This window comes from Bidens hawaiensis, unplaced genomic scaffold (assembly GCF_021521415.1).
Source record: "Bidens hawaiensis isolate Kalapana, Puna unplaced genomic scaffold, B.hawaiensis_p1.1 tig00003115_1, whole genome shotgun sequence".
NCBI lineage: Eukaryota > Viridiplantae > Streptophyta > Magnoliopsida > Asterales > Asteraceae > Bidens > Bidens hawaiensis.
Window position 1 is genome coordinate 2,158,841 of NW_027491167.1, and position 26,769 is coordinate 2,185,609.

The following is a 26,769-nucleotide window of genomic DNA, read 5'->3' on the forward strand; positions in this document are numbered from 1 at the left end:
CAACATGTAATAAGAGAAAGTCATATATGAAAGAGAGCCTGCCTTGAATTTAGGAGCCATGTAAAATGGTCAGAGATCACACCGGGAACAATGAGGGTTTGGATAGATTCTCATGTGCTTCAAAATCCTTGTATCTGAATGTGTGTCCATATATAACTATATTATATCCGAATATGTGTGTGGGGCCTAATGCTACACTATATTAATGGTTGTTTGATAGAGTCTGTGCTATTTTAAGCGGTTTAGATTGCACTCTAGGACTTAATCTAACTATCAGGTTATATCAATATCTATCTTGAAAAAGAGTTCGAATACGTTATATTTTTATCTTCTCATTTATTTAACATGTTTGACAGGATTGTGCTTTGCTTTAGTATGTGTAATATCATATCATTCGGTATAATTATCATTAATATTAGCATTTAACATATAAAAAGATATAAATATTGTATTCAAAAACTACTCTGGAGGACGATCCATTTTGCATTTTGAAGAAACACCGGTAGAACCCCGACAGATTACGAGTAACCTGAGGGTTAGATAGACGTTTCCCACGAGGGGTTAATTCCGGCAAGATGGTTCTTCCGATAACCTGCAAAACAGACACCGTGAGCTCGTCACTAAGAAAGGGGGGGGGTTCCTCCTTGTGACCACCCTCCGGCGTGAGAATCAGTCTATATTACTCTTTGAATATAAAAGTATATTAAGAATACTAGAGCAGTTATCAGGTAAATTATACAAGATATTAGATGATGAAATGATAATACCATTTGATGTCTTTTATAGCCGAAGGTGGGTTTCCAAGGAGGTTTAGCCGGCCTATTACTCTGCCAACTGTGGCCTACACACGTGCCCTGCTGGTAATTGGTGGATAGGTAGCGGCTGACAGTGACCAGGCGTGCTGTTCACTTTTCCTTTTCCACCAACTACAGGCTAGGCACGTGGTATGGCAGGAGTTGGTGAGCAGGCGGCGGCTATTGGTCACAGTGCTGTGGCGTGTTGTCTGCCATGCTGCTGTCAGTGAGCTGTCGTATCGTTGGTCAGATCTTTTGTCCATACCTCGTCAGGTATCACACAAAAGATCCTCCATTATTATACGGACTGGCTCATTTAGGCGGGAGTTTTCCCCCTCCCGCCTTTATGCGGGAATGTTCCCGACTTTGCTCATTCCTTCTTCAGGTGACTACTGAATTATTACGAGTTTGAGCCTTATGCGTGTAGCCATGCTGCGCGGGTGGCCAGTCCCTAATGGCGGGTATCCGCACCTGCGGGAACAGGCGGATACTTGGAAACCATAGGGAGGCATTTCCTGCGGGACCAGCTTGCGTACCGCATGTGAGGTCATCACAACTCTGAGCGTGGTGGGTCCTGCGGGTTTGGTAGGTCGCGGCGCAGACGTCCCTATGGTGAAGTCTGCGGGTTCAACTGCGCAGACGTCCGTTTAAGGAGTCTTGCGTGTTCAACTGCGCAGACGTCTCCTTTTAAGGGAGTCTTGCGGGTCCTAACCACCTCTGCTGGGACCTACCTCTTCAAGTCCCCCCAGTCCAATGTTCTTCTCATGAATGTTTAATAAAGTGAGGTGAACTTTTGGACTTAAGCAAGGGGTTTTTGAAAAGGGTTTAGTTTTTATGGGTTTTCCGCGGGAAGTCTTACCCACGGGTTTCCCAATGTCACGCAGAATTTCCCAATGTTCTGCTTGATCTCTGGGATGATGCGGATAGGTCTGTAACCTCCCCGCAAGTCAGGAGCGTTTAGAACCTTTTGTGTAGATTCTCCATGAGGTCTTGGTGGTTTTGAACATAGTGATCAATTATGTTATAACCACCAATTCCATCCTGAAGTTTCAAACAATCTAGTTCTTGACGTTCCCGCTATGCGGGGATGTTAATCCCGTTTCTGCAAGCATGGCCCAGAAGATCCTTCTTGGTTTCAATTCCCATGGAGTGCTCGGTATGCGAAGGGTTTTGCCTTGACGCTGTACCCGCACTTCGTCTTATTAGTTACTTTACTCCCAAGGTATCCCTGGCGTTAAATCCCTGCAGGGCTAGGTGCGTGAAGGGTTTTGCCTTGACACTGTACCCGCGCCTGACTTATGGTTGCCGAGGTGTTCCTGGCGTTTAATCCCCTGCGGGCGCTAGGTATGTGAAGGGTTTTGCCTTAACACTGTACCCGCGCCCGACTTACAATTGGGTGCCGAGGTATGACTTTTTACGGGTGTTAGGCACGTGAAGGGTTTTGCCTTAACACTGCACATGTGCCCGTTTTGTAGTTGGGTGGAATGCCAAGATATTCTCGGCTTCACTTCCCTGCGGGTGCTAGGTATGTGAAGGGTTTTGCCTTAACACTGTACCCGCACCCGGCTTTATAGTCGGGTTTTTTTCCGGTTTCCGTTCCCTGCGGGTGCTAGGTATGTGAAGGGTTTTGCCTTAACACTGTACCCGCACCCGACTTCATAGTTGGGTTTTTCCGGTTTTCGTTCCCTGTGGGTGCTAGGTATGTGAAGGGTTTTGCCTTTACACTGTACCCGCACCCGGCTTCATAATTGGGTTTTTTCGGTTTCCGTGCCCTGCGGGTGCTAGGTATGCGAAGGGTTTTGCCTTAACACTGTACCCGCACCCGGCTTCATAATTGGGTTTTTCCGGTTTCCATGCCATGCGGGTGCTAGGTATGCGAAGGGTTTTGCCTTAACACTGTACCCGCACCCGGCTTCATAATTGGGTTTTTCCGGTTTCCGTGCCCTGCGGGTGCTAGGTATGTGAAGGGTTTTGCCTTAACACTGTACCCGCACCCGGCTTCATAATTGGGTACTCTTGGCTTCTGTTCCCTGCGGGTGCTAGGTATGTGAAGGGTTTTGCCTTAACACTGTACCCGCAGCCGTCTTACGGTGAACTGGATAGCCAGGGTAAGGGGTTTTTCCCGCTTACTTTTCGAATCTTTTTGAATCTTTGAAATTTGAAGTTGGTGAAAGGATAAGAACAGTCGTCGTGCGACGGTTTCTTCTGACTGTGTCAGGACGTGCAGGAAGTTATGGCGACGTGACATTATATGGTCATTCCAGACGCTTTTTACGGCGCGTGGGCGCGATTTTTCGGGCGCGTGGCCGCGAAATTAGTGGCACTCGTCCTGTCAACAGCTGTTGCCAGCTTGCCTGGTGCCACATGTCACGGTTTCATTGCATCTTCAATTTCTCTCTCCTTCGCATTAAATTCACCGCATTAATTGCGATCACTATATAAAGGGGAAGAGGGTCCTTTGTAATTCACACCTTCACTTCTTCTCTTCATCTCTAAAGCGATTTCTGGTGAATACTCCCTTATTCAGTTGAGCATTCCTCCGAAATCGTTTCTTCTTCCTCTGCAATATGTCTTCCCATGATGCTGAAGCTGTAGCCGACGATAGGAGTACTGCTGGTGAGTGCCAGTGTGCTCTACCTGTCGATCTGTACCAGTACGTCGTCAGGAAATTCATGCTTGAGTCTCTTGAGCCTGAGTTTCCTGAACCCCACCAGACTGTGTACGATGCCCCCAGCGGCAAGATCGGGGTATATGTTGCATTCTTTGTTTATGGGAACCTTAGGTTCCCATTGACAAAGTTTGTGTACCGTGTCCTGGAGAGGCACGGTGTGCACCTGACCGAGGTGCATCCGATGGCGATTGCCAAGATCCGGCACTTCGAGTGGGTATGCCGGATTCTGGGCATTGAGCCCTATGTGGACCGCCTGATGACCTTCTATACTTGGAGGTGCATCCAGGGGTGGTACACCCTGACAACCCGTATTAAGGGTTTGAAGATTTGCGCGACCGAGCGCAGTCTCCGATCGTGGAAGCGGGAGTTTTTCTACATTTCTGCCCGCGCCATCCCCATTGCCATGAAGTTTAAAAATGGCCAAGCAATTCCGAGCCTTCACGCCACCAACTACCAGGAGGCGGAATGGTTTTCGAAGATATCTCGGGTCCAATCTCCAGTTTACCGGTTTGCGGAGTCCGGGATGGTGATGCTGGGGATGAGCCGGGTGTGGAAGGAGGCGTCTCAGGTTCCCATCCTTCTCGAATACGGTTTGAACTCTACTCCTTATGGTATGTCTTGTTTTTCTTGCTGATACGAGTTTGTCTTCTAACTGTTTCTTTTCTTTCAGAGGGGAACGATTTGGAGTCGCTCCTGTACCCGCGGGAAGCTGACGGTCCCGCGCGGATGGGTACTCGTGCTCTAGACGAGAACGAGTTGCCCATCCTGGAACAAACGGCGGATCGGTTTGTGGAGGTCTATCCGCTGGGCCACGAGATCCTGAGCCACCGGCGGCCAGGTAAGGCGTTATTCTTTCCTCAACCCCTCAATGCTGTACCTGCTGCTGGAATTCTTGACATCCCGTCTTCTTCTGAGGAATCCGCAGATGGTCCTCCGTTGGTGCGGAAGAAGAAGGCTGCCGGCGGAAAAGGGAAGGAGAAGGCGGCCTCCACAGCCGATCCAGTGCTCCTATCTGACACTGAGTCAGATAGTGAAGAGGTGGCGGGGAACCCCGGTGGTGAGAAGACCACTGCTCCGGAGGCTACGACTGTTACCTCCGGAGAACCAATGACGACGACGGTGACCGGCATCAAGAGACCGGCTCCATCGGGTTCGTCCCCGCCCGTCCGTACGTTCAGGCTCAAGAAAACCCGTAAGTACAAACATCCTTATCTTTGTAGATTTATCATACTTCATGAATTTATTGAAACACTTATCTTCTTGTGCAGGCGTGGATGTTGACGCATTCCAGGGTGGAGCGCAGAGGAGTACCTTTCCGCCAATGACGGTAGGCTCGGTCAGCCTTCCCGAGGCGTCGACCCAGGCGCCTGCGCCTGCTTCCGCTGGATCAGTTGCTCACTCCTTTGAGCCGACTGTTTCAGCTGAGACGACGTCACCGCCGGTGGTGAGTGCGATTTTTACAGCATCTTTCACCGAGCCGGCGGTTACAATTGCTGCGGATTCCGCGGCGGCGACCACGGCGGCGACCACGGCGGCCGCTACTATGACTCCACCACCGGCAACGACGGCCGGCACATCAGGTACGCGCGGGGCTTCTCGCCAATCTTTGTCACCTTCCCATCTGCCCGACCTTTTGGATGGATTTCCCTTAGGTTCAGGCGATGGGTTTGGTGGCTATCGGCCTGTGATCGACCCTACAGGTGCGTAGGGTTCTTTTGGCCTTTATATTTTTCTTCATCTTTTCCTAACTGCTTTGTTTCCTTTGCAGTGTCGGATTCCAATGAAGTGTATGTTCCGCGATGGAACATCCGCCGAGGAACAACCCTTCGTACCCCTGTGGAGTGCGTGGAATGGGCTCGCCACGCTGCTCCTCATGGTGCGTTGGGGGAAGCCATGGCTAGCTACCAGGAGGGTAGGCTAACCAATGAGCTTCGGGTTCTCCAGGCCCGGATGCAGCCGCGCGTCGAGCTGCTTTGTCGTGAAAATGACAAGTTGAAAGCAGCTCGCGCCAAGGAAGTATCTCAAGCGCGGGCTCTTCGGGAGGAGAACCAACAGTTGGCCGCAGCTGCTGCGGAGAAAAAGAAGGCCTTCAAGGCCCTCGAGGTTGAGGTTCAAGCGCGACTCGAGGCCCGCTCCAAGGCTGCCCAAGCTGTTAACGAACAGCTTCGGCTGGCTAAGGAGACTGCGAGGAACGCAACCGAGAGGGCCACCAAGGCTGAAGCCGTTGCTGAGCCTTTACGCGTGGAGAACGAGGAGCTCAAGGCCAAATTAGAGGCTCTCCAACGTGCTCATGATGCCTTGGCGATGAAAGATGCCAAGAAGCTCCAAGAGATCCTGGACCAGAGGGGCGTGCTTGACCACACCTAGCGGAAGCTTAAGGGCGTTGAAGAGGCTGCTGCAAAGGAAGTGCTACTTGCCAACCTTAACAAAAGCGAAGCCGAACGCGCCCGCACCCAAGCTCAAGCCGCCCTCCAAGAAGCTCTGGTTGCCAAGGAATGGCTTCTTCGAGAAGCGTTGACTCAGGTATGTTTAGCTTTACGTCTTCACGCTTTCCTTTGTACATAGAAAAGGTGTTTGACACTTGTATTTTCTTTGTAGGTTGTGCATCGGGTCTTCTCAGAGACTACTTACGATGATGCCATGAGCGCAGCCCTCAACGCTTCTCATGAGGATGGGGAAAAGGCCGGCTTCCTGCTTGGTCTAGGGTTCGTTGAGAAAGGCGTCCCGCCTTCCAACTTCCCTTTGTTCGATGTGGACACCGAAGCTGCATATGACCAAGCGGTGAACCAATATGCCGCCTTCCCGCATCCGGTGGTGGAGAAGGTGAAGGAAGTCGCTGCTGCTGATGATGGACTTGCTATCCTCAAGGCTTTCCTTGAACCGCCACGCTCTACTGATGGGGCGGGTCCAAGTGGAAGTGGTCCTGAAGCTTGATTCTGAAGATCCCTTCCCGCTGCTAGGATAGACTATAGATTTTGTTTTGTAGGCGGGTAGTTACCCGGCCATTCTTGTAATATATCTTTTGTGAAATACAAATCTTTTTGCGGATAAGACTGTTACTTCCTTTGGGTTCATTGCTTTATAAACCTTATATGACTTGCATACTTAGTTTAAATTAGCGATTTCCCAAGTGTTTAGAATAAGTTAACCTTGAATGTGGTTGACAGTAGGTTGAAGTTTTGCTTCCCCCTTTGTGAGTGTGCGGATAGGACCGGCACTTGCACTTGGTAGGATGGCTAAACTTTACCTATGTCTGACTTTCGCATAGGTTTTTCCTTATCCTTTCAGAATGACTTTTAACCGTTCGACGCGCGGTTGTTAATGAGTTAGTGTTCAGCTTCCGCTACCAGGATTCATGCGGGTATACCGGCACTTTCACATAGTAGGATGGCTGAACTCTTTCCCTTTAACTGTCCTGCGTGAAGGTCTTGTCATTTTCTGGGTTTATGCGGGTTTGGCCGCCTTCCCCACGCAACGATTCTTCACTTGATGCGGTGAATACCGGCATTAGTGTTCGAATCGACCGTTCAACGCATGGTTGTTAATAGGTTAGTGTTCAGCTTCCTCTACCAGGATTCATGCGGATACACCGGCACTTTCACATAGTGGGATGGCTGAACCTTTCCCCTTTAACTAACCTGCATGAAGGTCCTATCGTTTTTTGGGTTTATGCGGGTTTTGCCGCCTTCCCTGCGCAACGACTCTTGACTTGATGTGATGACTACCGGCATTAGTGTTCGAATCGACCGTTCAACGCGTGGTTGTTAATAGGTTAGTGTTCAGCTTCCTCTACCAGGATTCATGCTGATATACCGGCACTTTCACATAGTGGGATGGCGAACCTTTCCCCTTTAACTGACCTGCGTGAAGGTTTGATGCTTTTGGGTTTGTGCGTGTTTTGCCGCCTTCCCTGCGCAACGATTCTTCACTTGATGCGGCGGATACCGGCATCTCCATGTGCAAAGTTCATAAAATATAAATGTAAAATCATCAGCTTCAATTTAAAGGAGAATCGTTTCCATTAGAAGTGGCTCTAGGCCTTTTCTTTACAAATTTGGAATTGATCTACATATAAACTGTGTAATTGAGCTCCCATTAGACGTGGCTTGGATGGGAGCACCATCGAGCCGACATGTATCTTGTTCGGGATCTCGTTGTTTACGCAGTATGTAGTCTCCGTTGAAGCTGCGATTTTATTCGTGCGTTTCCCCAGCTGGTGTTCACGCATCAGCCTGCTCGACGCTCACTTCGCCACAAGGTGCGCGAGTGTCCCATCCTTGACAAATGCTTCGACCAAGTCCTTTACGTCTAAGCATTCTTCAGTGTTGTGACCTTTGGTTTTGTGAAAATCACAATACTTTCTCCGGTCAGCATTGTGGCGATGTCGGATGTATGGAGCCTTCGGCCACGGGAGCTCCTCCGTGGCGAATATCTCAGTCACACTCTTTGTGAGTGGCGTCCACCTGGAGTTCTTCTCCGGTTTCACGTTATCTCTTCCGCCCAACCGATGTTGGAAGCCGGACGGGGTGTCAAAGTTTACCCTTGACTGCCAAATGCCCAGCTTCCGTTTTTTGTTCAATCGGGCGGTAAGGACGTTGTTTTCCCTCGTCTTCTGGGTATAGAGGTTCGTGCTCTGCGGAAGATCTCTGCCCAGTTGCCTCTCAGTTTCCGCAAAGCGTTTAGCTGCGGTCATGATGGCATCCCATGTGGATGGCATGCCATCTTTGCCCGTTAGAGTGCGGATGAGTTCCGGGTCGTTTGCGCCTTGGATGAAAGCGGCGCGAACGAGATCTTCGCTAACGTTGCCCAGGCTTAGCTTCTTCGAGTTGAAGCGAGTGATGAAGTCAGGCAAAGATTCTTCCTCCTCTCGGACGCACTTGAGGATTGTCCACTGCTCCTCAGTGTACTTTCTTTGCTGACTAAAGTGTTGGCTGAACTTCTGTTGGAAGTCTGCCCAATCGTAGATGTGGTGGACCGGTAGACGGTCAAACCACGCTCTAGCTGCCCCGACCAGTGTCATCTGGAACATATAACACCACGTGGGTTCCGTCCAGTTACTGACGGTCGCCCCCGCGATGAATCTGTTCAAGTGATCGTCAGGGTCAGAAATACCATCATACGTGCCTATGTTGGACATTTGTTTGGCACTTCTTGGGGCGATTGCTTCCGCAATGTCCCTTGCGAATTTGGACGTTCCCGCCCTTGCCGCAGTTGGCGTGAATGTTTTGGAGAAGTCCGGTGGGCTGTTGCCCACGTTTATTGGACTGAATGCTTCTCCAAAACGCCTTCTCGGTTGGGAATCCGTTTCTTTACGCTTCCCTTTCGCCTTATGACGAGGGTTCGCGTCTTCCTCGGATTCCTCCAAATCATCGTCGTATTCGAATTCTTCCACTTGTTGGAGTGAACGTAAACGTTCATCCAACTCAGCTTGGAACTCTCTTTGACGTGCTTCGGCCCACGCTTTAACCTCATCGAGTGTTTGGCAGGGGAGCCTCGTCTGTTGATTTTCTAACTGGGTATCGGTGAATCCCAGTGTCTGATTATTTACTTCACTTGCCCCGGCTTGGGTAGCTGGGGTAGTGTTCGTAAAGTTTGTGTACTCGGTATTCCCCCTTATAGCTGGGGTCGTAATTACCGGAGTCTCTTGGTTACTCGGTTTTGGGACCGGAGTATCCTTAACCATCTTTCCAGAAATTTTGAAAAAACTGGAGAAAAATAAAGTTCTAGCTTTATGCACGGATGGCGCCAATGAAGAAACACCGGTAGAACCCCGACAGATTACGAGTAACCTGAGGGTTAGATAGACGTTTCCCACGAGGGGTTAATTCCGGCAAGATGGTTCTTCCGATAACCTGCAAAACAGACACCGTGAGCTCGTCACTAAGAAAGGGGGGGTTCCTCCTTGTGACCACCCTCCGGCGTGAGAATCAGTCTATATTACTCTTTGAATATAAAAGTATATTAAGAATACTAGAGCAGTTATCAGGTAAATTATACAAGATATTAGATGATGAAATGATAATACCATTTGATGTCTTTTATAGCCGAAGGTGGGTTTCCAAGGAGGTTTAGCCGGCCTATTACTCTGCCAACTGTGGCCTACACACGTGCCCTGCTGGTAATTGGTGGATAGGTAGCGGCTGACAGTGACCAGGCGTGCTGTTCACTTTTCCTTTTCCACCAACTACAGGCTAGGCACGTGGTATGGCAGGAGTTGGTGAGCAGGCGGCGGCTATTGGTCACAGTGCTGTGGCGTGTTGTCTGCCATGCTGCTGTCAGTGAGCTGTCGTATCGTTGGTCAGATCTTTTGTCCATACCTCGTCAGGTATCACACAAAAGATCCTCCATTATTATACGGACTGGCTCATCTAGGCGGGAGTTTTCCCCCTCCCGCCTTTATGCGGGAATGTTCCCGACTTTGCTCATTCCTTCTTCAGGTGACTACTGAATTATTACGAGTTTGAGCCTTATGCGTGTAGCCATGCTGTGCGGGTGGCCAGTCCCTAATGGCGGGTATCCGCACCTGCGGGAACAGGCGGATACTTGGAAACCATAGGGAGGCATTTCCTGCGGGACCAGCTTGCGTACCGCATGTGAGGTCGTCACAACTCTGAGCGTGGTGGGTCCTGCGGGTTTGGTAGGTCGCGGCGCAGACGTCCCTATGGTGAAGTCTGCGGGTTCAACTGCGCAGACGTCCGTTTAAGGAGTCTTGCGTGTTCAACTGCGCAGACGTCTCCTTTTAAGGGAGTCTTGCGGGTCCTAACCACCTCTGCTGGGACCTACCTCTTCACATTTCATCCCGAAGTGAGCATCTCTCACCCACTCCGTTCTCCTTAATGAAAATACAAATACAAACATTATAAACCTAAATCACAAAACATACATACTAGAGTCCGAGGTAGAGGTTAGCGAAAACTTATATTATACATAAATAAAACTAACAATTGAGAGTGCAAGGTCTTAGTAACATATCAATAAAAAATAGGCTCCATACCATACGAATCAGTCCGATGACACCTCTTTCCTTACATACACGTATGTCAATCGTAACATTTTTTCGACACGTTGGTGAGTAAACCGCCGACCACATTATTACATAATATAACGGTTGATTTGGGTTGGAGATAGGACAATTTTAATTCAAGAAAAAAATGTGAACCATGATGATATGTACTTTAAGCAAGAATGTGAAAATGTGACAACTTGTATGTGTTATGGAAATGACTCTTGTTTTTTGCTACAAAGATCCATGTAACATGCAGTGGAGCTCTGAAGCAAAGCAATAAAGTAGAGTCTTTTAACTTTAAATGATCTCGGTTATAGTGTTAGGTCGCTTCTCGTATTCCCATAGTTAGTTAAATATTTCAAAGACATGTCTAATAAAAGAATTGGCAAGTGAAAAAGATTAGATTATACACATGTCACATGGTTTGATTATATAAATAAAAATATTGTTCTATATAAGGAAAGTTATTAAAGATCCAATCCCCAACTCACCGGAAAAAAAAAGCAGTGGCTTATAAATATAAATATGGTCCCTCCCTAGCGAATAAATAGAATAGTAGCCTTTGCTTCTCATCCAAATTTACTCTGAGCATCAATCAATCTACTTGCAATATCAACTACCAAATATTCATTCCCACTTCATTATAAATATTGCTTCATTTCTCATTGGAGACTTACTAGATATATATATTCTATGGCCGAAGTTCAAGTCATGGAAGCGCTTTTGTTCGGCGATCATGAAGCGAAAGCAGCTGCCGCAGAGGCCATTCCTCATCTCACAAACAAGCAGAGACAAAAACTGGCTGAAAATGGAGCTATTCCTGCCCTTGTGTCCGTGCTTCATGTTCAACGAGATGTTAAATCGTTGGAATTCGCCATTGTTGCTCTCCTTAGTCTTGGCTATGGAAGCGAAAGGTTCGATTCGTTTATTTTCTATCTCTCTTTCCGGTTTGATTATTACAATGTCTACTATGTTACACCTTCCAAAAGTGTACACTGGGGTATAATATTTTTCTGCGTCTAATTATAGTAGCCGTATGATATGATACGGATTGTATGGCCTTCATGTCGCATCGTACGGCTAAGGCTGTGCATAAAATTGAAATAACCGAAATGTAACATGACGTAACGTATTTAAAAAAACCAAACCCAATAAAACCCAACGGTTTGATACTACTTTTTTTAAAAGACCGATTTCTGTTTCGGTTTTACATCAACCAAAAAGAATTATTAGTTTATAAGAAATAAATAAATGATTCAATGAAAAATATTTAGATTCAAATGTTAATAATAAATTAATAAAAAAAAATTTAAGAATCAAAATTTTAAGCATAAATTCATTATTTTAAGGCATTTTGTTCCTAAAATTTTTAAGCCCAAATGATAAATTTTAAAAAACGAAAGAAAATAGGATAACTAGCCAAACCTATTGTGAATACCAAAAATCGAAAAACCTAACTCGAAAAACCTAACTCGATCCTAAAAAACAAAACAGTTTTCAAAATCCTAAACATCGAATTTTGGTTTTTTTGTTCGGTTTAAACCCAAAACCGACCCAAGCAACCCATTACGCGTAAATAGTGTTTGAATAGCACATTAGGGCCTTATCATCAACCTAATTCTATCTGTGTTTAATTTACAGAAACAAGATCAGGATTACGAAATCAGGAGCTATTCCTCTACTTCTAAACCTAACTCGATCGCAAATAAATCCGTTAATCGATCACGCAACAGCAGCACTTCTAATCTTATCATCATGCTCAGCAAACAAATCACCAATGGCTGCATGTGGCACCATTGAAGCCCTACTTGAAACACTTGTCGAAAACAATAGCACTCAAGTAAAACTTGACATCATAGTCACTCTCCATAACCTATCACCCTACATCCCCACTGTCCTTTTACCATGCACATCATCTTCCTTAATCCACCTCATAAACGAGTGCGAAAAATCATCAAAACTAGTCGAAAGATCGATGGGTTTACTCGAAAACATAGTTTCCGCGTCGGAAGTTGCCCTGCGAGAGATTGCATCGACCACATTTGGGATTCGGGCACTTGTGGAGACGGTTGAGGAAGGTTCAAAGCAGTGTAAAGAGTATGCGGTTGGGATATTGTTGATGATGTGTGAAAGTAGTAGAGAGGTGTACAGAGGGATTATATTAAGAGAAGGGGCGATCCCGGGGTTGTTGCAAGTTAGCATTGATGGGACGAGAAGGGCTAAAACGAGTGCCAAGTCGTTGCTTCAGCTTTTGAGGGATTGTTCAAGTGGTTATAGAAGTGAGAGGTCAAAGAATGTGGTTTTGGAAGAGGTTATGGGTGAGATTGATAGAGGTGAAATGAGGAGGATTGAGGTTGGAATGGTGGAACAGATGATTGCTAGGCTTAACATGTGAATCTTTTTATGGAAACAGAGGTTTAATACTCTGTTTTTTATTGTAAATATGAACATTAAGTTACTAACTGTTGTATATGTGATCAAGTCAAGTTATATCTAATTTGTTTTAGTTTCTTTTTCTAATAACTAATGATAAAAGAAGTGTTGACGGGTTAACCCAACCCGGTACCACCTCGTCACGTAACATAACAAATGCTAAAATCAATTCGACAATTACTATAAGTAAAGAATCACAAGAATGTTCAAACTCTCGCATACTGTAAAGCCCGATACGGACAAACAGTATAGGATCAAATTAAATGCGGTTATCGGTTCCGGTTATAATTAAATTTCGTTCTGTCAGTCTGGTCTGATCTACAACTGATGCTACATAAAATATCCAAAAGAGAGAACAAGAGAGAATAAGAAATAGCACAAAGAGACCATTATGATATGAAGGAGTGGCGTTGTGTCATATGCTGTCTTCCTGAGCCGTGCAGTTGGAGTGGCGGACTCTCTGACAGTCAAATCAATGCAAGTACACTATAAGGCTACTTGTAGTGGGGCTTTAAACGTCAAGTTAAAGCGGCATGTCACTGTCACGTAGATAGTGGGGCTTTAACTAAGACATCTCTTTAACCCCACATTGTGGTTTAAAACCCTGTTACCATGTTAAAGCCTCACAATTTCCTTGTTAAAGCATTTAAGCCCCATCATTTCCTTGCTAAAGCCCTCTTATCACGTTACCATTTCCTTGTTTATCGCCCAGGCCTTAACGCCCCGTTATCACGCCACATCTCACAACAAGTAGCCTAAGAGTTAAGTGTAAATACTTGCTTATCATAACCATTGAAGTAGTGGCTTCAGCACACTGGAATGGGCCTAAATTAAGGCATCTCTAAAACCCTTTCAAATCCAGTTCTCCAATTATCCATTTTCATTTTATAACAATTAAATTAGTAAAATAACATAATACAATTTTTAAATTAAATGTCGGTCAGAAGTTAGTTTGTCAAAAACATGGGACTCCCAGCTTTCCTGAAATCCAGCTTCAAGGACTTTTTAACTCTTGACTCGAACTCATTGTCTGGTATAACCATAACTGAACTGAACCCAATTTTAACACAAACCGAACATGATTTGAAATCAGTTTAGGGTTGACATCGGTTTGTAGCATTATTCTATCTAAAACTCAAACCCAAATCAAACCGGTTAAAACCCAGTTTCAAACCACTCAGAACCAGTCCTTTCCTCTTACAAAACCGTTTTCAACCCACACAAAATTGGACAGTCATAAAACTTATTTAATCATCTTTGACCAAAACCAAAAAAGTTTTGAGCCTGGAACCGATTTGTTCACCTCTACACTCGTCCAAAAGCTCAATCTGATTTAACCTGGAATAATTCATTCTCGTATAAGAACTAAGCTGATTTTAGCTCAGAGTAACTCGTTGGCCAGAATGAATTAATTTATATATTGGTAATTTAAGGCGGCATTTTTAGACTGTATAATTTGATATAGTATCATAGAGGTGAGCCAAATATGAGCTCAATTTCTGTTTCGGCTAAAAATACAAAATCAACAAGGCTGCACTCGTATTATTATTGGCTCAAACCCAGCTCGGTCCGAACTTAGTGAATAACTGAAAATGATTGCAGATAAATATTTAAACTTGAGCATAACCAAGGCTCATCACAAGACTTTCACATGTATAAATCCATATCAAAGCACAGCTTTTTTTTTAAATGAACTCGAAATGAGATGAAAACATGTAAAAGAAAAACACAACACTAGCATAGAAATAACAAGGTCATACGATATAATAACATGCATCAACATCCTGTAAACCCCCTTAGATCACATAAGTACCATTTATTCATCTCACTTGTAGCATACTAACATGGTACCACGAGGTTCATTACAAAAACTAACCAATAAGATCATCAAAATACCATAGTCATGCTAATTTCTACCCTTACAAACAGGGCAATATACCGAATACTACGTTTGTATACCTTCAAAATCTAAGTAGGTTCATATATAATGATAATGATACTTGACAATATCCTTGCCATGTGAAACACTTTGTTTTAAGTTTGTAATAATACCAGTAAAACGAACCGAGTTACCACGAGAGCAAAACTCACCGTGACCTTTTATAAAGGCTATACGCCACGGCCACAGTTGCCACCGCACCAACCACAGCAGCAGCTGTAAAAACTTCATGTTGCTCCCATTTTCTTGTGAAGAAGTTAAACTTGAAAGATGACTTCTTTGCACCTGAATTATCATCTCTGCAGCACGAAAATCCATTAGCACCTTGACAACAGCCTCCAGTGTTTTCCTTCTCGACTTTTGTGTTTTCCTTCACATCATTTCCATTCACAAGTGTCGGTTCAACTGCCTTGTCAGCTTTCTCAACAGGGGTAACACCCATTTCACCCCTGCAGTTGATTGAATCAAGTTTCATCATGGTGATTTAATTGTTAAACAATAATGCAAAACGAATCAATTTGGGTTATACATAATATTTAAAAAGAAAAAATAACCGTACCTCCAAATCCTTTCAATGACCTCACCCTTCTTGATATGTTGGTCAAGCAATTCAGCCACGTCATTTGGAGTAACATAACCATACCTACAATATACGAATAACGCATAATATTAAAGAAAATAAGAGATAACATAATACTATTAATATGGTAACAAGTCATCTTACCAGTGTCCAGAAACTTTCCTATCCTGAACCTTGCTATATATAATCAGGTTCCCAGCATACTTGTGGCCCCCAACATGTGAACAAGCACTCACAAACACCTCATCCTTCAATCCCCTCACTCCAACCTCCTCACTGAACTTCTCAATCAAAACCGGTCCACAAACACCACACCTTTTATCTCTACTGTTGTGAGCACACACAAACACATACGAACCAGTCACTGCTTCCTCTGTTCCTAAAGACCAAGGTTTGCCACTCACAAGCACATCCTCCACAAAACTATCAACGTTTGATTCTTCCAAACCCCTTTAATTAACAAAACCAAACAATGAAATGATCACTTGCCGAAGCGCATTTTGGTGATGCTTTACAAGATTATATACTACAATGATATCCCTAGTTATCGTAAGAAAAAATACGGTAAAATATGGTAACTAAATCCGTTCGAAAAGCAATTAATGCTAGTAACATTCACGGATTTTATCATTAATATCTTATTACACTTGTGGATATTAGCTAAAGAAATATCATTGAAACAAATATGCTAACTAGAGTATCTCTATATCAGAACGATATCAACAAACATCCGACCTAAGATTTCACTGTTCTAAACGTATAAAACTAACTAAACGTGTTAGGTAAAACACTCATAATGATTTGCACATGACATCGTGTATCATTTTGCTTTTAAAACTTGAGTAACACAACAGGTCGTGAATGAAATCGAACAGAAACAAATAAAAACCACAGATCAAACTTCATATACACTTCCGATCACACATACATATAAACACATGTATGCAAATAGAAGTGGAACTGTGGAAGAGTAGAACGCATCACAATTAAATTTTAAACTTAAAGAACAAATTATATGCTAACAAAAGTATCTCTATATCAGAACCATATGAACAAACATTCAACCTAACATTTAACTATTATAAACCTTTCATACCGACTACACGTGTTAGGTAACATACTCGTAATGATTCGCACATAACATCAAGTATCATTTCGCTTTAAAACTCGAGTAAAACAACAGCTCGTCAATCAATCAAATCAAATAAAACGGTAACAATAAAAAGCACATACACAATAATTTCAAAACCCTAGCGAAAGTGAGAATACCTGTACTTAATCAGATCTGGAAAAATCAACACGTCACCATCCGATAAACCAGTACCATCACCGCTCTCACAGATCGTCAACAAAGTCTGCAAAAGCCACATCATCAACACTTTCATAATCATAAACTCGCTAATTAGGTAAAACAGTGAAGCGTAAACTGACCTTAACAGCGATATCGTTCTTACGGTCCTTAATAGCTCCAGCGAGTCGCCTCGGAAGCGGATCCGAGTCGGATGACTCAACGCGAGCAGGCCAGTCGTTGTGAGACTTGTAGCAGAGGAAAACGTGACGGCCGTACGGGTTAACGGATCCGGAGAGATTCTCGGTGTACATCTCTGGGCGTTGGAATCCGAAGGTGACGTCATCGTCTACGATGATGGAGTCGGTGGAAATGTCACTGGTGCCGTTCTCTGATGTGGCGGCCATGCCGGAAATTTGGTGATCGGAAAAAGAGGAGAGATTGAGAGAAGATTGAACGGCTGTGTTTAATAGATTTTTTTGCTTTTTTTATAAAGAGAAAACTACTTGCTGATGTTGCTTTTTGAAAACATTAAAAATTTGGTTTTAACCGGTCACGTTCTGGAATAGGGTTGGATACCGGGTAGGTTTGGCTTGATATTTTTTTTATTAACATCAAAAGTTTATTATTGGTTTATTTTTATTCCTAAACACAAACTAGCCACATTATTAAATAATGTTGTTATGAATCTTCTAACTTGTGACCTAATGGTAATAGGTTTGAATTCTTTAATAAAGATTCAAGTTCGAATCTCACTTGTGTCACTTTAAATAGGTATTGATAATGAAGGATTTAAGTTAAGCCTTGTGCAAAGGTTGTCAGTTTAAACCTCGAGCTTGTGGTGTGTTAGGTCCATACTTTGGTGGTTTGTACTTAGTTGGTTATGGTTTGGGTTATGAATGTAAACCGAGATCATTTATTTTGGGCTTTTTGTTGGGCTTGGGTGTTGGCTACCCTATATATAGATCATATTGTGTAGGGTTTGGGTCGGTCGTTCATTTGTTAATTGTGTTGAACGAGTATTGTATTGCTTAAGCATTAGATGTAATATACGTATGTTTTGAAGCATCCCATTGTGTTTTACGTATTCTTGTTCATCGTTCTTGAATCATCTTGTGTTAGGATTCCGCGCTAACATCAAGTTACTTGATATCATATTGAAAGATCCTTCTTTGGGACTTACAATTGGTATCAAAGCCTTTGACCTATTCAGGCTCGTTATTGTGATATCAACGGATTCAAGATCTAAGTATTTGGTGGTTTGGTTGTTTTCCGACGAGTTATCAATCGGAGAAGAGAAAAAGGGTTTAAGTTTGGTGATAGATTGGTTTAGCTTTGGAAATAAATCAAATCCCACTAAACTCAGAAGTTTATTACTGTCAAAATCCTACTGATTCTCTAGCTCTCGGCCAGATAATCAGTTCTCGGGTAGATTTGAGGGTTCTCGGCCAATCTGTCAAGTCTTCTTTGAAATCTAATCGTTTTCGGTTAGATTTAAGGGTTCTCGGTCAACTTCTTTGGTTTTCGGTCACCAACCTTAGTTCTCGGTCAACAATCTTGGTTCTCGGTCAACTCCTTCAGTTCTCGGCCAACTTTGGTTCTCGGTCAACGCACACAGTGAACATAGTTGGGTCTGATCCATCATATTTGGGCCTGGTGTATTGGACTTTTGAATTTTTGGACTTAAAATTACCGTTGGACTAAATAAACTAAAATGGATCAACTAACTACTAGTACTGGGTCATCCAATGCTTCACTCCATCAAGAACTGGATTCCATAATGGAAACCACTACTCGTGTGCCCCGACTGCTGTCTCATGAGGGGTTTAGCGAGTGGAAGTTTCGTTTCGAAAAGTATGTTAAGATGAAAGATGCCAAAATATGGAAAAGCATAGTTAGGGGTCCCCAAGTCATCACTTATCAACGTGAGAACTCTACTGAAGTTGCTGTAAAGCCTATTGCTATGTATGATGATGATGATGATCTTGCTAAAATAGAAGAGGATGAAAAAGCGCTTTCAACCTTGACTATGACACTTTCACCTGAGATTTCCCTAGGTTTTAGAGAATTGCAATCTGCTAAGGAACTGTGGGAAGCACTGATTGAGGTGCATGAAGGAAATGAGGACATGAAGAGAAGTCGTCAAGATCTACTACAACAAAAAATCAATATGTTTAATCATGTTCTGGGAGAGTCGTTAGAAACTCAGCTTCAGAGGTTCATAGCTCTTATGACTGAAATGAGATATGCTAGCATCAACTTAACAGCTGCTGAAACAAACAAGTTGGTGAACTCATTACCTCAAAGTTGGGACATGAATGTTGTTTTCATTAAGAAGATGAAAGATCTCAACAAGTTAACACTGTCTTAGGTTATGGCCATCATCAAATCATGTGACATGGACGACAAGCAACGTGCCATAAATCATGTAAATTCCTACAGTGCAGTTGGTTACAATGTTGCTTCCAGTAATGCTCTAATCTCACAAGATAACTTCTCATTGTTTAAGACTACTCAGGGACAACAAAAATTTCAACCTCAAGCCTCTCAATGTTTAAGTCCACTCAGGGTCAGGGTCAATATTCTCATGTCTCACCACAACCTGCACCAGTGTTCTTTGTTAAACCTGGTCAATCCTCTACTGTTAATGCTCAGCCTCAAACGTCTGGTGTTTCTCCCAGTCAGACTCCCGTTATTTCAAAAGAAACTCAAGAGAACATCGCTTTGATGGCGGGATTCATGAACTGTTACAATGCTTTTCTTGCGGGATATTTGGTTCAACCTGTAGTGGCTGCCAAACTCGATCACATTCATCCTGATGACGTAGAGGAAATGGATGTCTCTTTGCAAATCGCCATAGCAGTGTTTAGGGCCAAGAAATTTACTAAGAGAACTGGAAGAAACAATTGGAACATGCCTAATAATCAGAAGGTGGGTTTTAACAAGGACACTCTGAGGTGTTACAACTATCACGAGCCAGGTCATTTTGCTCGTGGGTGCGCCAATCAAGCAAAGGAAGGAAATATGGAAAGAGCGTTGGTTTACGTGGGTAATGCTAGAGGAGAAGCTGGGGTAGCTCAGGTGATGGTGAAAGGGGTATGGTTGCTCAACAGTTCTCATGGTCTGATCAGATGGCTGCTCTCAACATAAACTATCAAGCTGTCAACTTTGCTCATGTTGAAGAGTCTGAAGAAGAAAATGCTTCTGAGGATCAAGTCAAGGAACTTCAATTTGCATTTATGGCATTCACTTCTCCCAGCTTATATGAGGTAAGTTCTCTTTTATGTTCTCAAGCTTGTATTGATAAATTAGGGGTATGTTTGGCAAAACTAGTCGCTAGTTGTAGCTGGAAGCTGTTGGCTGGTAGCTGGTAGCTGTTAGTTGTAGCTTTTTAGATATATTTAGATGTTTGGCAGAGTAGCTGGAGCTTTTAATAAAATGTATAAAATTACTAAAATGGGCATAACTAAAATCAATAATAGTAAATATATTTATTTTGGAAGGTTATTTAAGTAAATTATCATACTAAGAGGTTGTAGCTCTTTCTAAACGCTACTAGTAGAAGCTTTAAGCTTTAAGCTTTTTCTCCTGACCTAAAAGCTTCAAGCTCCTTGAACCAAATAGAGCTTTTAATTGAGTAGGAGCTTTTTATTAAAAGCTTGAAGCTTGTAGCTCCTAAAAGCTTCATGCCAAAATATACCCTAGATCTTTACAGATCTCATAACAGTAACATGCTTAGAGAAATGGAAACGGTAAAATCCGAAAATCACAAGCTTAAGAAAACTGAAAATGCTTATTTGGATAAAATAGAGGCATAGAAAAAGGACATTTCCAAACTAAAATCTGATTTTAGTTTGAAATGTTGTCACCATCTAGATGCTAAACAGAAAATTGTTGAATTAACTGCTGAACTGGAAGCCTCTAAGTTAGAAGTACTTAATCTAACTGAAAAATTTAAAGAGGGCTGAATTTGATTTTAGGAAGTTCGATGGCTCCAGTAACGTAGTTAATTCCATGATTGAAAATCAGTTATGGTGTAAAGAGAATGAGGTTGAGGTATAGGATATAATCAGGTACCCCCACCATATAATGACAACTACAAAGGTCTTCCTCTTACCAAAGAGTAGGAAGAAAAGGTTAAAGATATGAAGTATGGTAAACCTGATAATAATGAAAGGATCGAATCAGTAGAAACTACTGCGTCCACTTCAAAAGTGAACGATTCTGATGTGTTTGCCTAATATGCAGATAGAGTAATCATTGAGGATTGGATTGATGAGGATGATGAATCTCGTGTTTTAATTAATAAAGACATTATTTCATATGTTTCTTTAAAATCACCTGTTTTGGATTCTGTTATTCCGACTGTTTGTGTGGGCTCTGTTTTTAAGAGTAAGGATACTTGTGTGGTTGATTCCGTTAAGACTTTGAATTTTGATAATGTGATTAAAAATAAGTTTTAAAGATCAAAAAACTCAAACAAGTATTCATCGCCTAAGTTTGTTAAAGATGGATGCTCTATTGACAAACAAGGCAGTAAGTTAAATAATGTGACAAGTGGTAAGCGTCAAGTAAAGCAAACTGGTCCACACAATCGGACCAGACAAGGAGTTGCCCAGAATAATTTCTATGTAAAACGTCAAACTTGTTTTAACTGTGGCACTCTCGGTCATATTGCCAGAACTTGTCCACAACGTCCATATGTTCCTTATGATGGATTTTATCAGAGGAATATGCCTTATATGCCTCATAACACCTACAGACAAAACTTCAGGCATAATCAGGCTAATCCCTCTGACAATGATTGGAACAGAAACAAATCTGGCAGGTTTAGTCCTCATCAGATCAAGCCTAACATGTTTCGTAAAGAAGGTAGAAAAGGTGCTTCGGTCTCAAAAGCGAACACGAATTCTAAACCGAAACAAGTGTAAAAGATAAAATCGTCTGTTTCTAACTTTCAAAAACCAGAGATCAAGTCATCCATTCGTACATATAATGCCAAATCTTACAATGGTAGACATAAATGGTTGCCTATCTCTCTAGTAAAAGAGTCTTTAAACTCAATGTTAGATGATCAAAAACACATGTCATGGAAACCTGTGACAACCTTAGATGAGTCAGGGTCACCCAGTATAACTATGGACTGGGAACCAAAGTCTAACTAATCTCGCACATCGTTCAGGAACAGCTATGGAGGAATATTATCAGACATTGGTATGTTGATAGTGGCTGTTCCAGGCACATGACAGGAGACATTTCCCAGCTACATGACATTCAAATTTTTAATGGTGGGTATGTGTCCTTTGCGGGAGGAGAAAAGGGGAAGATTACGCAGAAAGGTACTGTAAGTAACGGTGTTTTAAAATTCAAAAATGTTAATTTTGTTCCTGAGTTGAAACACAGTTTGTTGAGCGTGTCACAAATCTGCGATAAAGGATTTTCAATTCATTTTACTAAGATAGATGTTTGATTTTGAAACCTAGTATCATCATACCAAAAGACTGGATTCTTGTTCGATCACAAAGAAAAAATAATGCTTATGTGATTGACATGAACAAAAATGTTCCTGATGAAATAATCTGCTTGTTTTCAAAAGTGTCAGAACATAATGCCATGCTTTGGCATCGTCGTCTTGGTCATGCAAATATGAAACACTTGAACCGTCTTGCTAAAAATGATTTGGTGCGTGGTTTACCAATTAAAGATTTTGTTACTATTGAAAAATGTGTGGCTTGTGCTTTGGGTAAACATCATCGCAAAACTCATAAGCCAAAACTGATTAATACCATTTCATACGTTTTTCAATTGCTACATATGGATCTTTTTGGTCCGGTTCATGTTTTGAGTCTTTCTCGCAGCTCTTATTGTCTAGTTATTACTGATGACTACTCACGTTTTACTTGGGTGTTTTTCTTGTCAAATAAGAGTGAAACTACAGAACTGATCAAGAGGTTTGTGGTTCTTATGGAGAATCAACTTAATCTGAAGTTGAAGGGCATTCGTTGCAACAATGGTACGGAATTCAAGAATGCTTCGTTGAATTATTTTTGTTCAGAAAGGGGGGTACTTCGTCAGTACAGTTCACCTCGGACACCGCAACAGAATGGTGTGGCTTAAAGGAGAAACATGACTCTTATCGAGGCGACAAGGACCATGTTGTGTGACTCCAAATTGCCATTATTTTTCTGGGCTGAAGCTATCAATACGGCATGCTATTTTCAGAATCGGGTGATAATCAACAAGTCTCAAACGAAAACTCCATATGAGATTGTCTATGGTCATAAGCCCACTGTTGCACATTTCAGAGCATTTGGTTGCCCAAGTACTCTATTGAATATGGAGTCAACTCCAAAACTTGAGGCCAAAGCTGATGACTGTTACTTCGTTGGTTATGCTGGTCGTACCACCTATATAGTCTACAATAAGTCAACCAAACAGATTTTGGAATCATATGATGTAACATCATGTAAATTTCGGGCCAAAAATGTCAATTTCCAAAGTCAAGGGACCAATTCTGCCAATTTCCAAACTCCAGGGGCTTAAATGAAAAAAAATATGTTTTCTTGACCCATCGTGCTACGCGACAGGTCAAGAGAGACACCCATCGCGTACCGCGATGGGGTGTCTGACACACAGTGACACGTGTGCCACGTGGCACACGGTGGCAACGTCTGCCGCCACGTGTCACCACGTGGCAACACGTTCGCCACATGGCGCGGCGCCTGCCACGTGTCGCCACGTGGCAATGCTACCCACTGACTCATCAAGCCTACGTCGCGGTACGCGACGGGCTTGCCAAGGGACCCATCGCGTACCACGATGGGGTCCAAAAATGCCTCTATAAATAGCAGCCACGGGTTCTCACAATTCACACACCAAATCTCACACTTAACTCTCTCACTACTCTCTCTTTAAACCTCGAAGTTCGTGCCATCGATCTACCTCGTTAAACGTGTCCCGATCCCTTGTTTTCCGTGCCTATTAACTCAATATACATACCACTTACCGTTAACATTCCAACAAGAAGGAGATGCTGTCCCGAAGTCCCGACGGTCATCTCAAAGTGCGTGCCGAGAAGTGTTGCCCCGGGAAGCGTGCCAAAATGAAGTGTTGATCAAAGTAAAGCGTTGAAAAGCAAGCGGCGTCGAAGTGCTGCCCAAGTATCTAGGGTATTTCTAAGCCAAGCAAGGTAGGCATAATGTCCGACCGAAATAATAATAAAATATTATAAAGGCTTAATACCCTAAGTCGAAATTATACACAATACCTCGAAAATAAAAGAAATACAGATAACAAAGAAAAGATAGAAAGAAAAAGAAATATATATATATATAAGTATTCTTTGTTATAAATATTATTTAAGTATAATGAGTATACTTAAATAATAAAGAAAGAAATACGTTTCTTAAAGAAGAAGAAATGTAGGAATTTTTAAATAAACTAAAGGTTTATAAGTTACTATTAAAACTAAAGGTTTTAAAGTAAAAGAGATTATACGAGCTAAAGGTTCGTTGAGGTAGAGTTTATAAGACTAAAGGTCTTAAGCCGGATCGTGTATCCGACTAACAAAAGTTATACTCGTACTATAGGTGCGAGATAGCAAAGGAAAGAACTCAAGGACGGTGTTGGAAGCCGATCCCATATTAAAAAGGTGAATACGCCCCACTTTTACAAACTTGTTTTCAAACAAATAAACGTGTTATGTGTAAAACTTTACATGAGGCTACGTGTCTCTAAAAACATTGTAAATAAGAGTATAAACCTAGCCCTCAGGCTGTGGTATACGTTTGTCTGGATCCTTACATATGTGGTATGCGGTGGGCACATCGCACCACGCCTGGTTACGACCTCCAGCCACGATGGGCCGAACCAAAGTATGTTCGAGTGAGAATGATCTTGTGTATATTTATGGTACCTAAGTACGTCGAAACGCTGCGGTGTTCTGCTGAGGTGACCTAGTGTAGAGACTCGAGTTTATAATGATTGTTTAACTTGATTATTCCTAAGCCAAGATGGGCCGAAGCTTACGTAGTCTCGAGGGGTGATTAAGTAAAGAAAATATTTTTAGCGTCAGCATATTCACCAGCATTCGTTGCTGACGTACTTTTATTAACATTTTGCAGGTAACTAAGATTAGAGTTTGAAAGACGAAGAGCTCAAGAATCCGATGGCTCAGATAATTTTGTTTAAATATTAAAATATAATGTTTTGTAAACTTATAAAACAAGTAAATATTAAACGAGACTCTCGTCTCGTCCTTTTATAATGTAAATATTTATAAGAAAGATCCTTATGTTTTATTAAGTCTTCCGCATTAACCCGCTACTCTGATTTGTTTACAAATATGATACCAACTATTGATCACACTCCTAGGCATAGAATGGGGGTGTGACATATGATGTTCGTTGGTTGAAAGAAAACAAGACTGATGCCCGTGTTGGTCCTGACTGGTTGTTCGATTGCAATGAACTTTTCAAACCGTTCAACGTGCTTCCAGTAATTGACACAGAAACCCTAGGTGATGCTATCGTAGACGTTGAGAAAAAAGATCAACATGTCGTGTCTCATATATCTCCAGTTCTGGATGATGATCTGACAGAACCACTCAATGTTACTCCGTCCATGTCGGTCGATCAACCAGAAAAGGTTACTGCAACAGTGTCCAGAAAAATCATCCAATTGAGAATGTTATAGGTCCTCTCGAAACAGACGTGTCCACCAGAAGTCTGACATGACACATAAACAGTTGCTTGTTTTCATGTTTTATCTCTCAGATTGAACCAAAAACGGTAGAAATGGCCCTTCAGGAACTGAGCTGGGTGGATGCTATACATGAAGAATTGAATCAATTTGATAAATTGAAAGTTTGGATATTGGTTGAGTTACCGGAAGGAAAGAAAGCGCTAGATACAAGATGGGTTTTTCAAAACAAGCAAGATGACACGGGAGTTATTGTTAGAAACAAGGCACGGTTAGTAGTTTGTGGTTTTCGTCTGGTTGAAGGGTTAGATTACACTGAAGTCTATGCTCCCGTAGCTAGACTTGAGGCCGTAAGGATTTTTCTGGCTTATGCGTCATACATGGGTTTCACGGTGTATCAGATGGATGTTAAGACCGCGTTTCTGTACGGCGAAGTTAAAGAAGAGATTTACGTGGATCAGCCACTGGGGTTTGTGGACTCCAAGAATCCCAATCATGTCTACAAGTTAGATAAAGCATTGTATGGGCTTCATCAGGCTCCTTGGGCGTGGTATGCTACGATGATTGCTCATATTCTGAGTCATGGCTATAAAAGAGGAACCATTGATCAAACTATGTTCCTTACAACTATCGGGAAAGATTTAATTCTAGTTCAGATTTATGTGGATGACATTATCTTTGGATTCACTAGTGCCGAGCTGTGCTCTGAATTTGAAGAAGTAATGAAGAAGAGGTTTGAGATGAGCTCGTTGGGAGAAATGACAACGTTTTTGGGGTTGCAGGTTCGTCAGAGCTTGACGGGAATCTTACTGCATCAAGGAAAGTATGTTGAAGATATGCTTGCAAAATTTGAATTTCAAGATTACAAGAGTGCCACTACTCCTATGGCGGAAAGGCCTCTCCTGTCGTCTGATCCGGAAGGGAGTCTCGTAGATCAAACGTACTATCGGTCAATGATCGGGTCTCTGATGTATCTCATCGCCAGTCTTCCTAACATCATGTTCATTGTCTGCCAGTGTGCTCGCTTCCAGGCTAACCCTAAAATCTCTCATTTAACTGCTGCTAAACGTATTTTTAGATATTTGAAGGGACAACCGAAGTTAGGTCTTTGGTATCCCAAAAACTCAGATTTTGATCTATATGCGTTTGCTGATAGCAATTATGGTGAAGATGGCATTGACAGGAAATCCACATCTGCCGGCTGCCAGTTTTTGGGTGATCATCTTATCTCATGGCAATGCAAGAAACAGCAAACGATGTCTACATCAACTGCCGAGGCTGAATATGTTGTTGCATCAGCTTGCTACTCACAGGTTATCTGGATGCAAAATCAACTACTTGATTACGGTTTGGAATTT

General features: G+C 42.6%; 2 protein-coding genes across 2 annotated transcripts; one reads left to right on the plus strand and one right to left on the minus strand.

The window, feature by feature from the left end:
* Positions 1–10,971: 10,971 nt before the first annotated feature.
* On the plus strand, positions 10,972–13,047 carry LOC143622281 (U-box domain-containing protein 45-like). Its single transcript, XM_077093472.1, has 2 exons — positions 10,972–11,385; positions 12,113–13,047. The coding sequence occupies exons 1-2, from the start codon at positions 11,165–11,167 to the stop codon at positions 12,864–12,866; spliced, it is 975 nt and encodes a 324-aa protein (XP_076949587.1). The 5' UTR covers positions 10,972–11,164; the 3' UTR covers positions 12,867–13,047.
* Positions 13,048–14,624: 1,577 nt separating this feature from the next.
* LOC143622329 (altered inheritance of mitochondria protein 32-like) lies at positions 14,625–17,217 on the minus strand. Its single transcript, XM_077093517.1, has 5 exons — positions 16,855–17,217; positions 16,693–16,778; positions 15,568–15,873; positions 15,403–15,486; positions 14,625–15,292 (listed from the first exon to the last, which is right to left on the minus strand). The coding sequence occupies exons 1-5, from the start codon at positions 17,116–17,118 to the stop codon at positions 14,992–14,994; spliced, it is 1,041 nt and encodes a 346-aa protein (XP_076949632.1). The 5' UTR covers positions 17,119–17,217; the 3' UTR covers positions 14,625–14,991.
* Between the last annotated feature and the right edge of the window lie 9,552 nt (positions 17,218–26,769).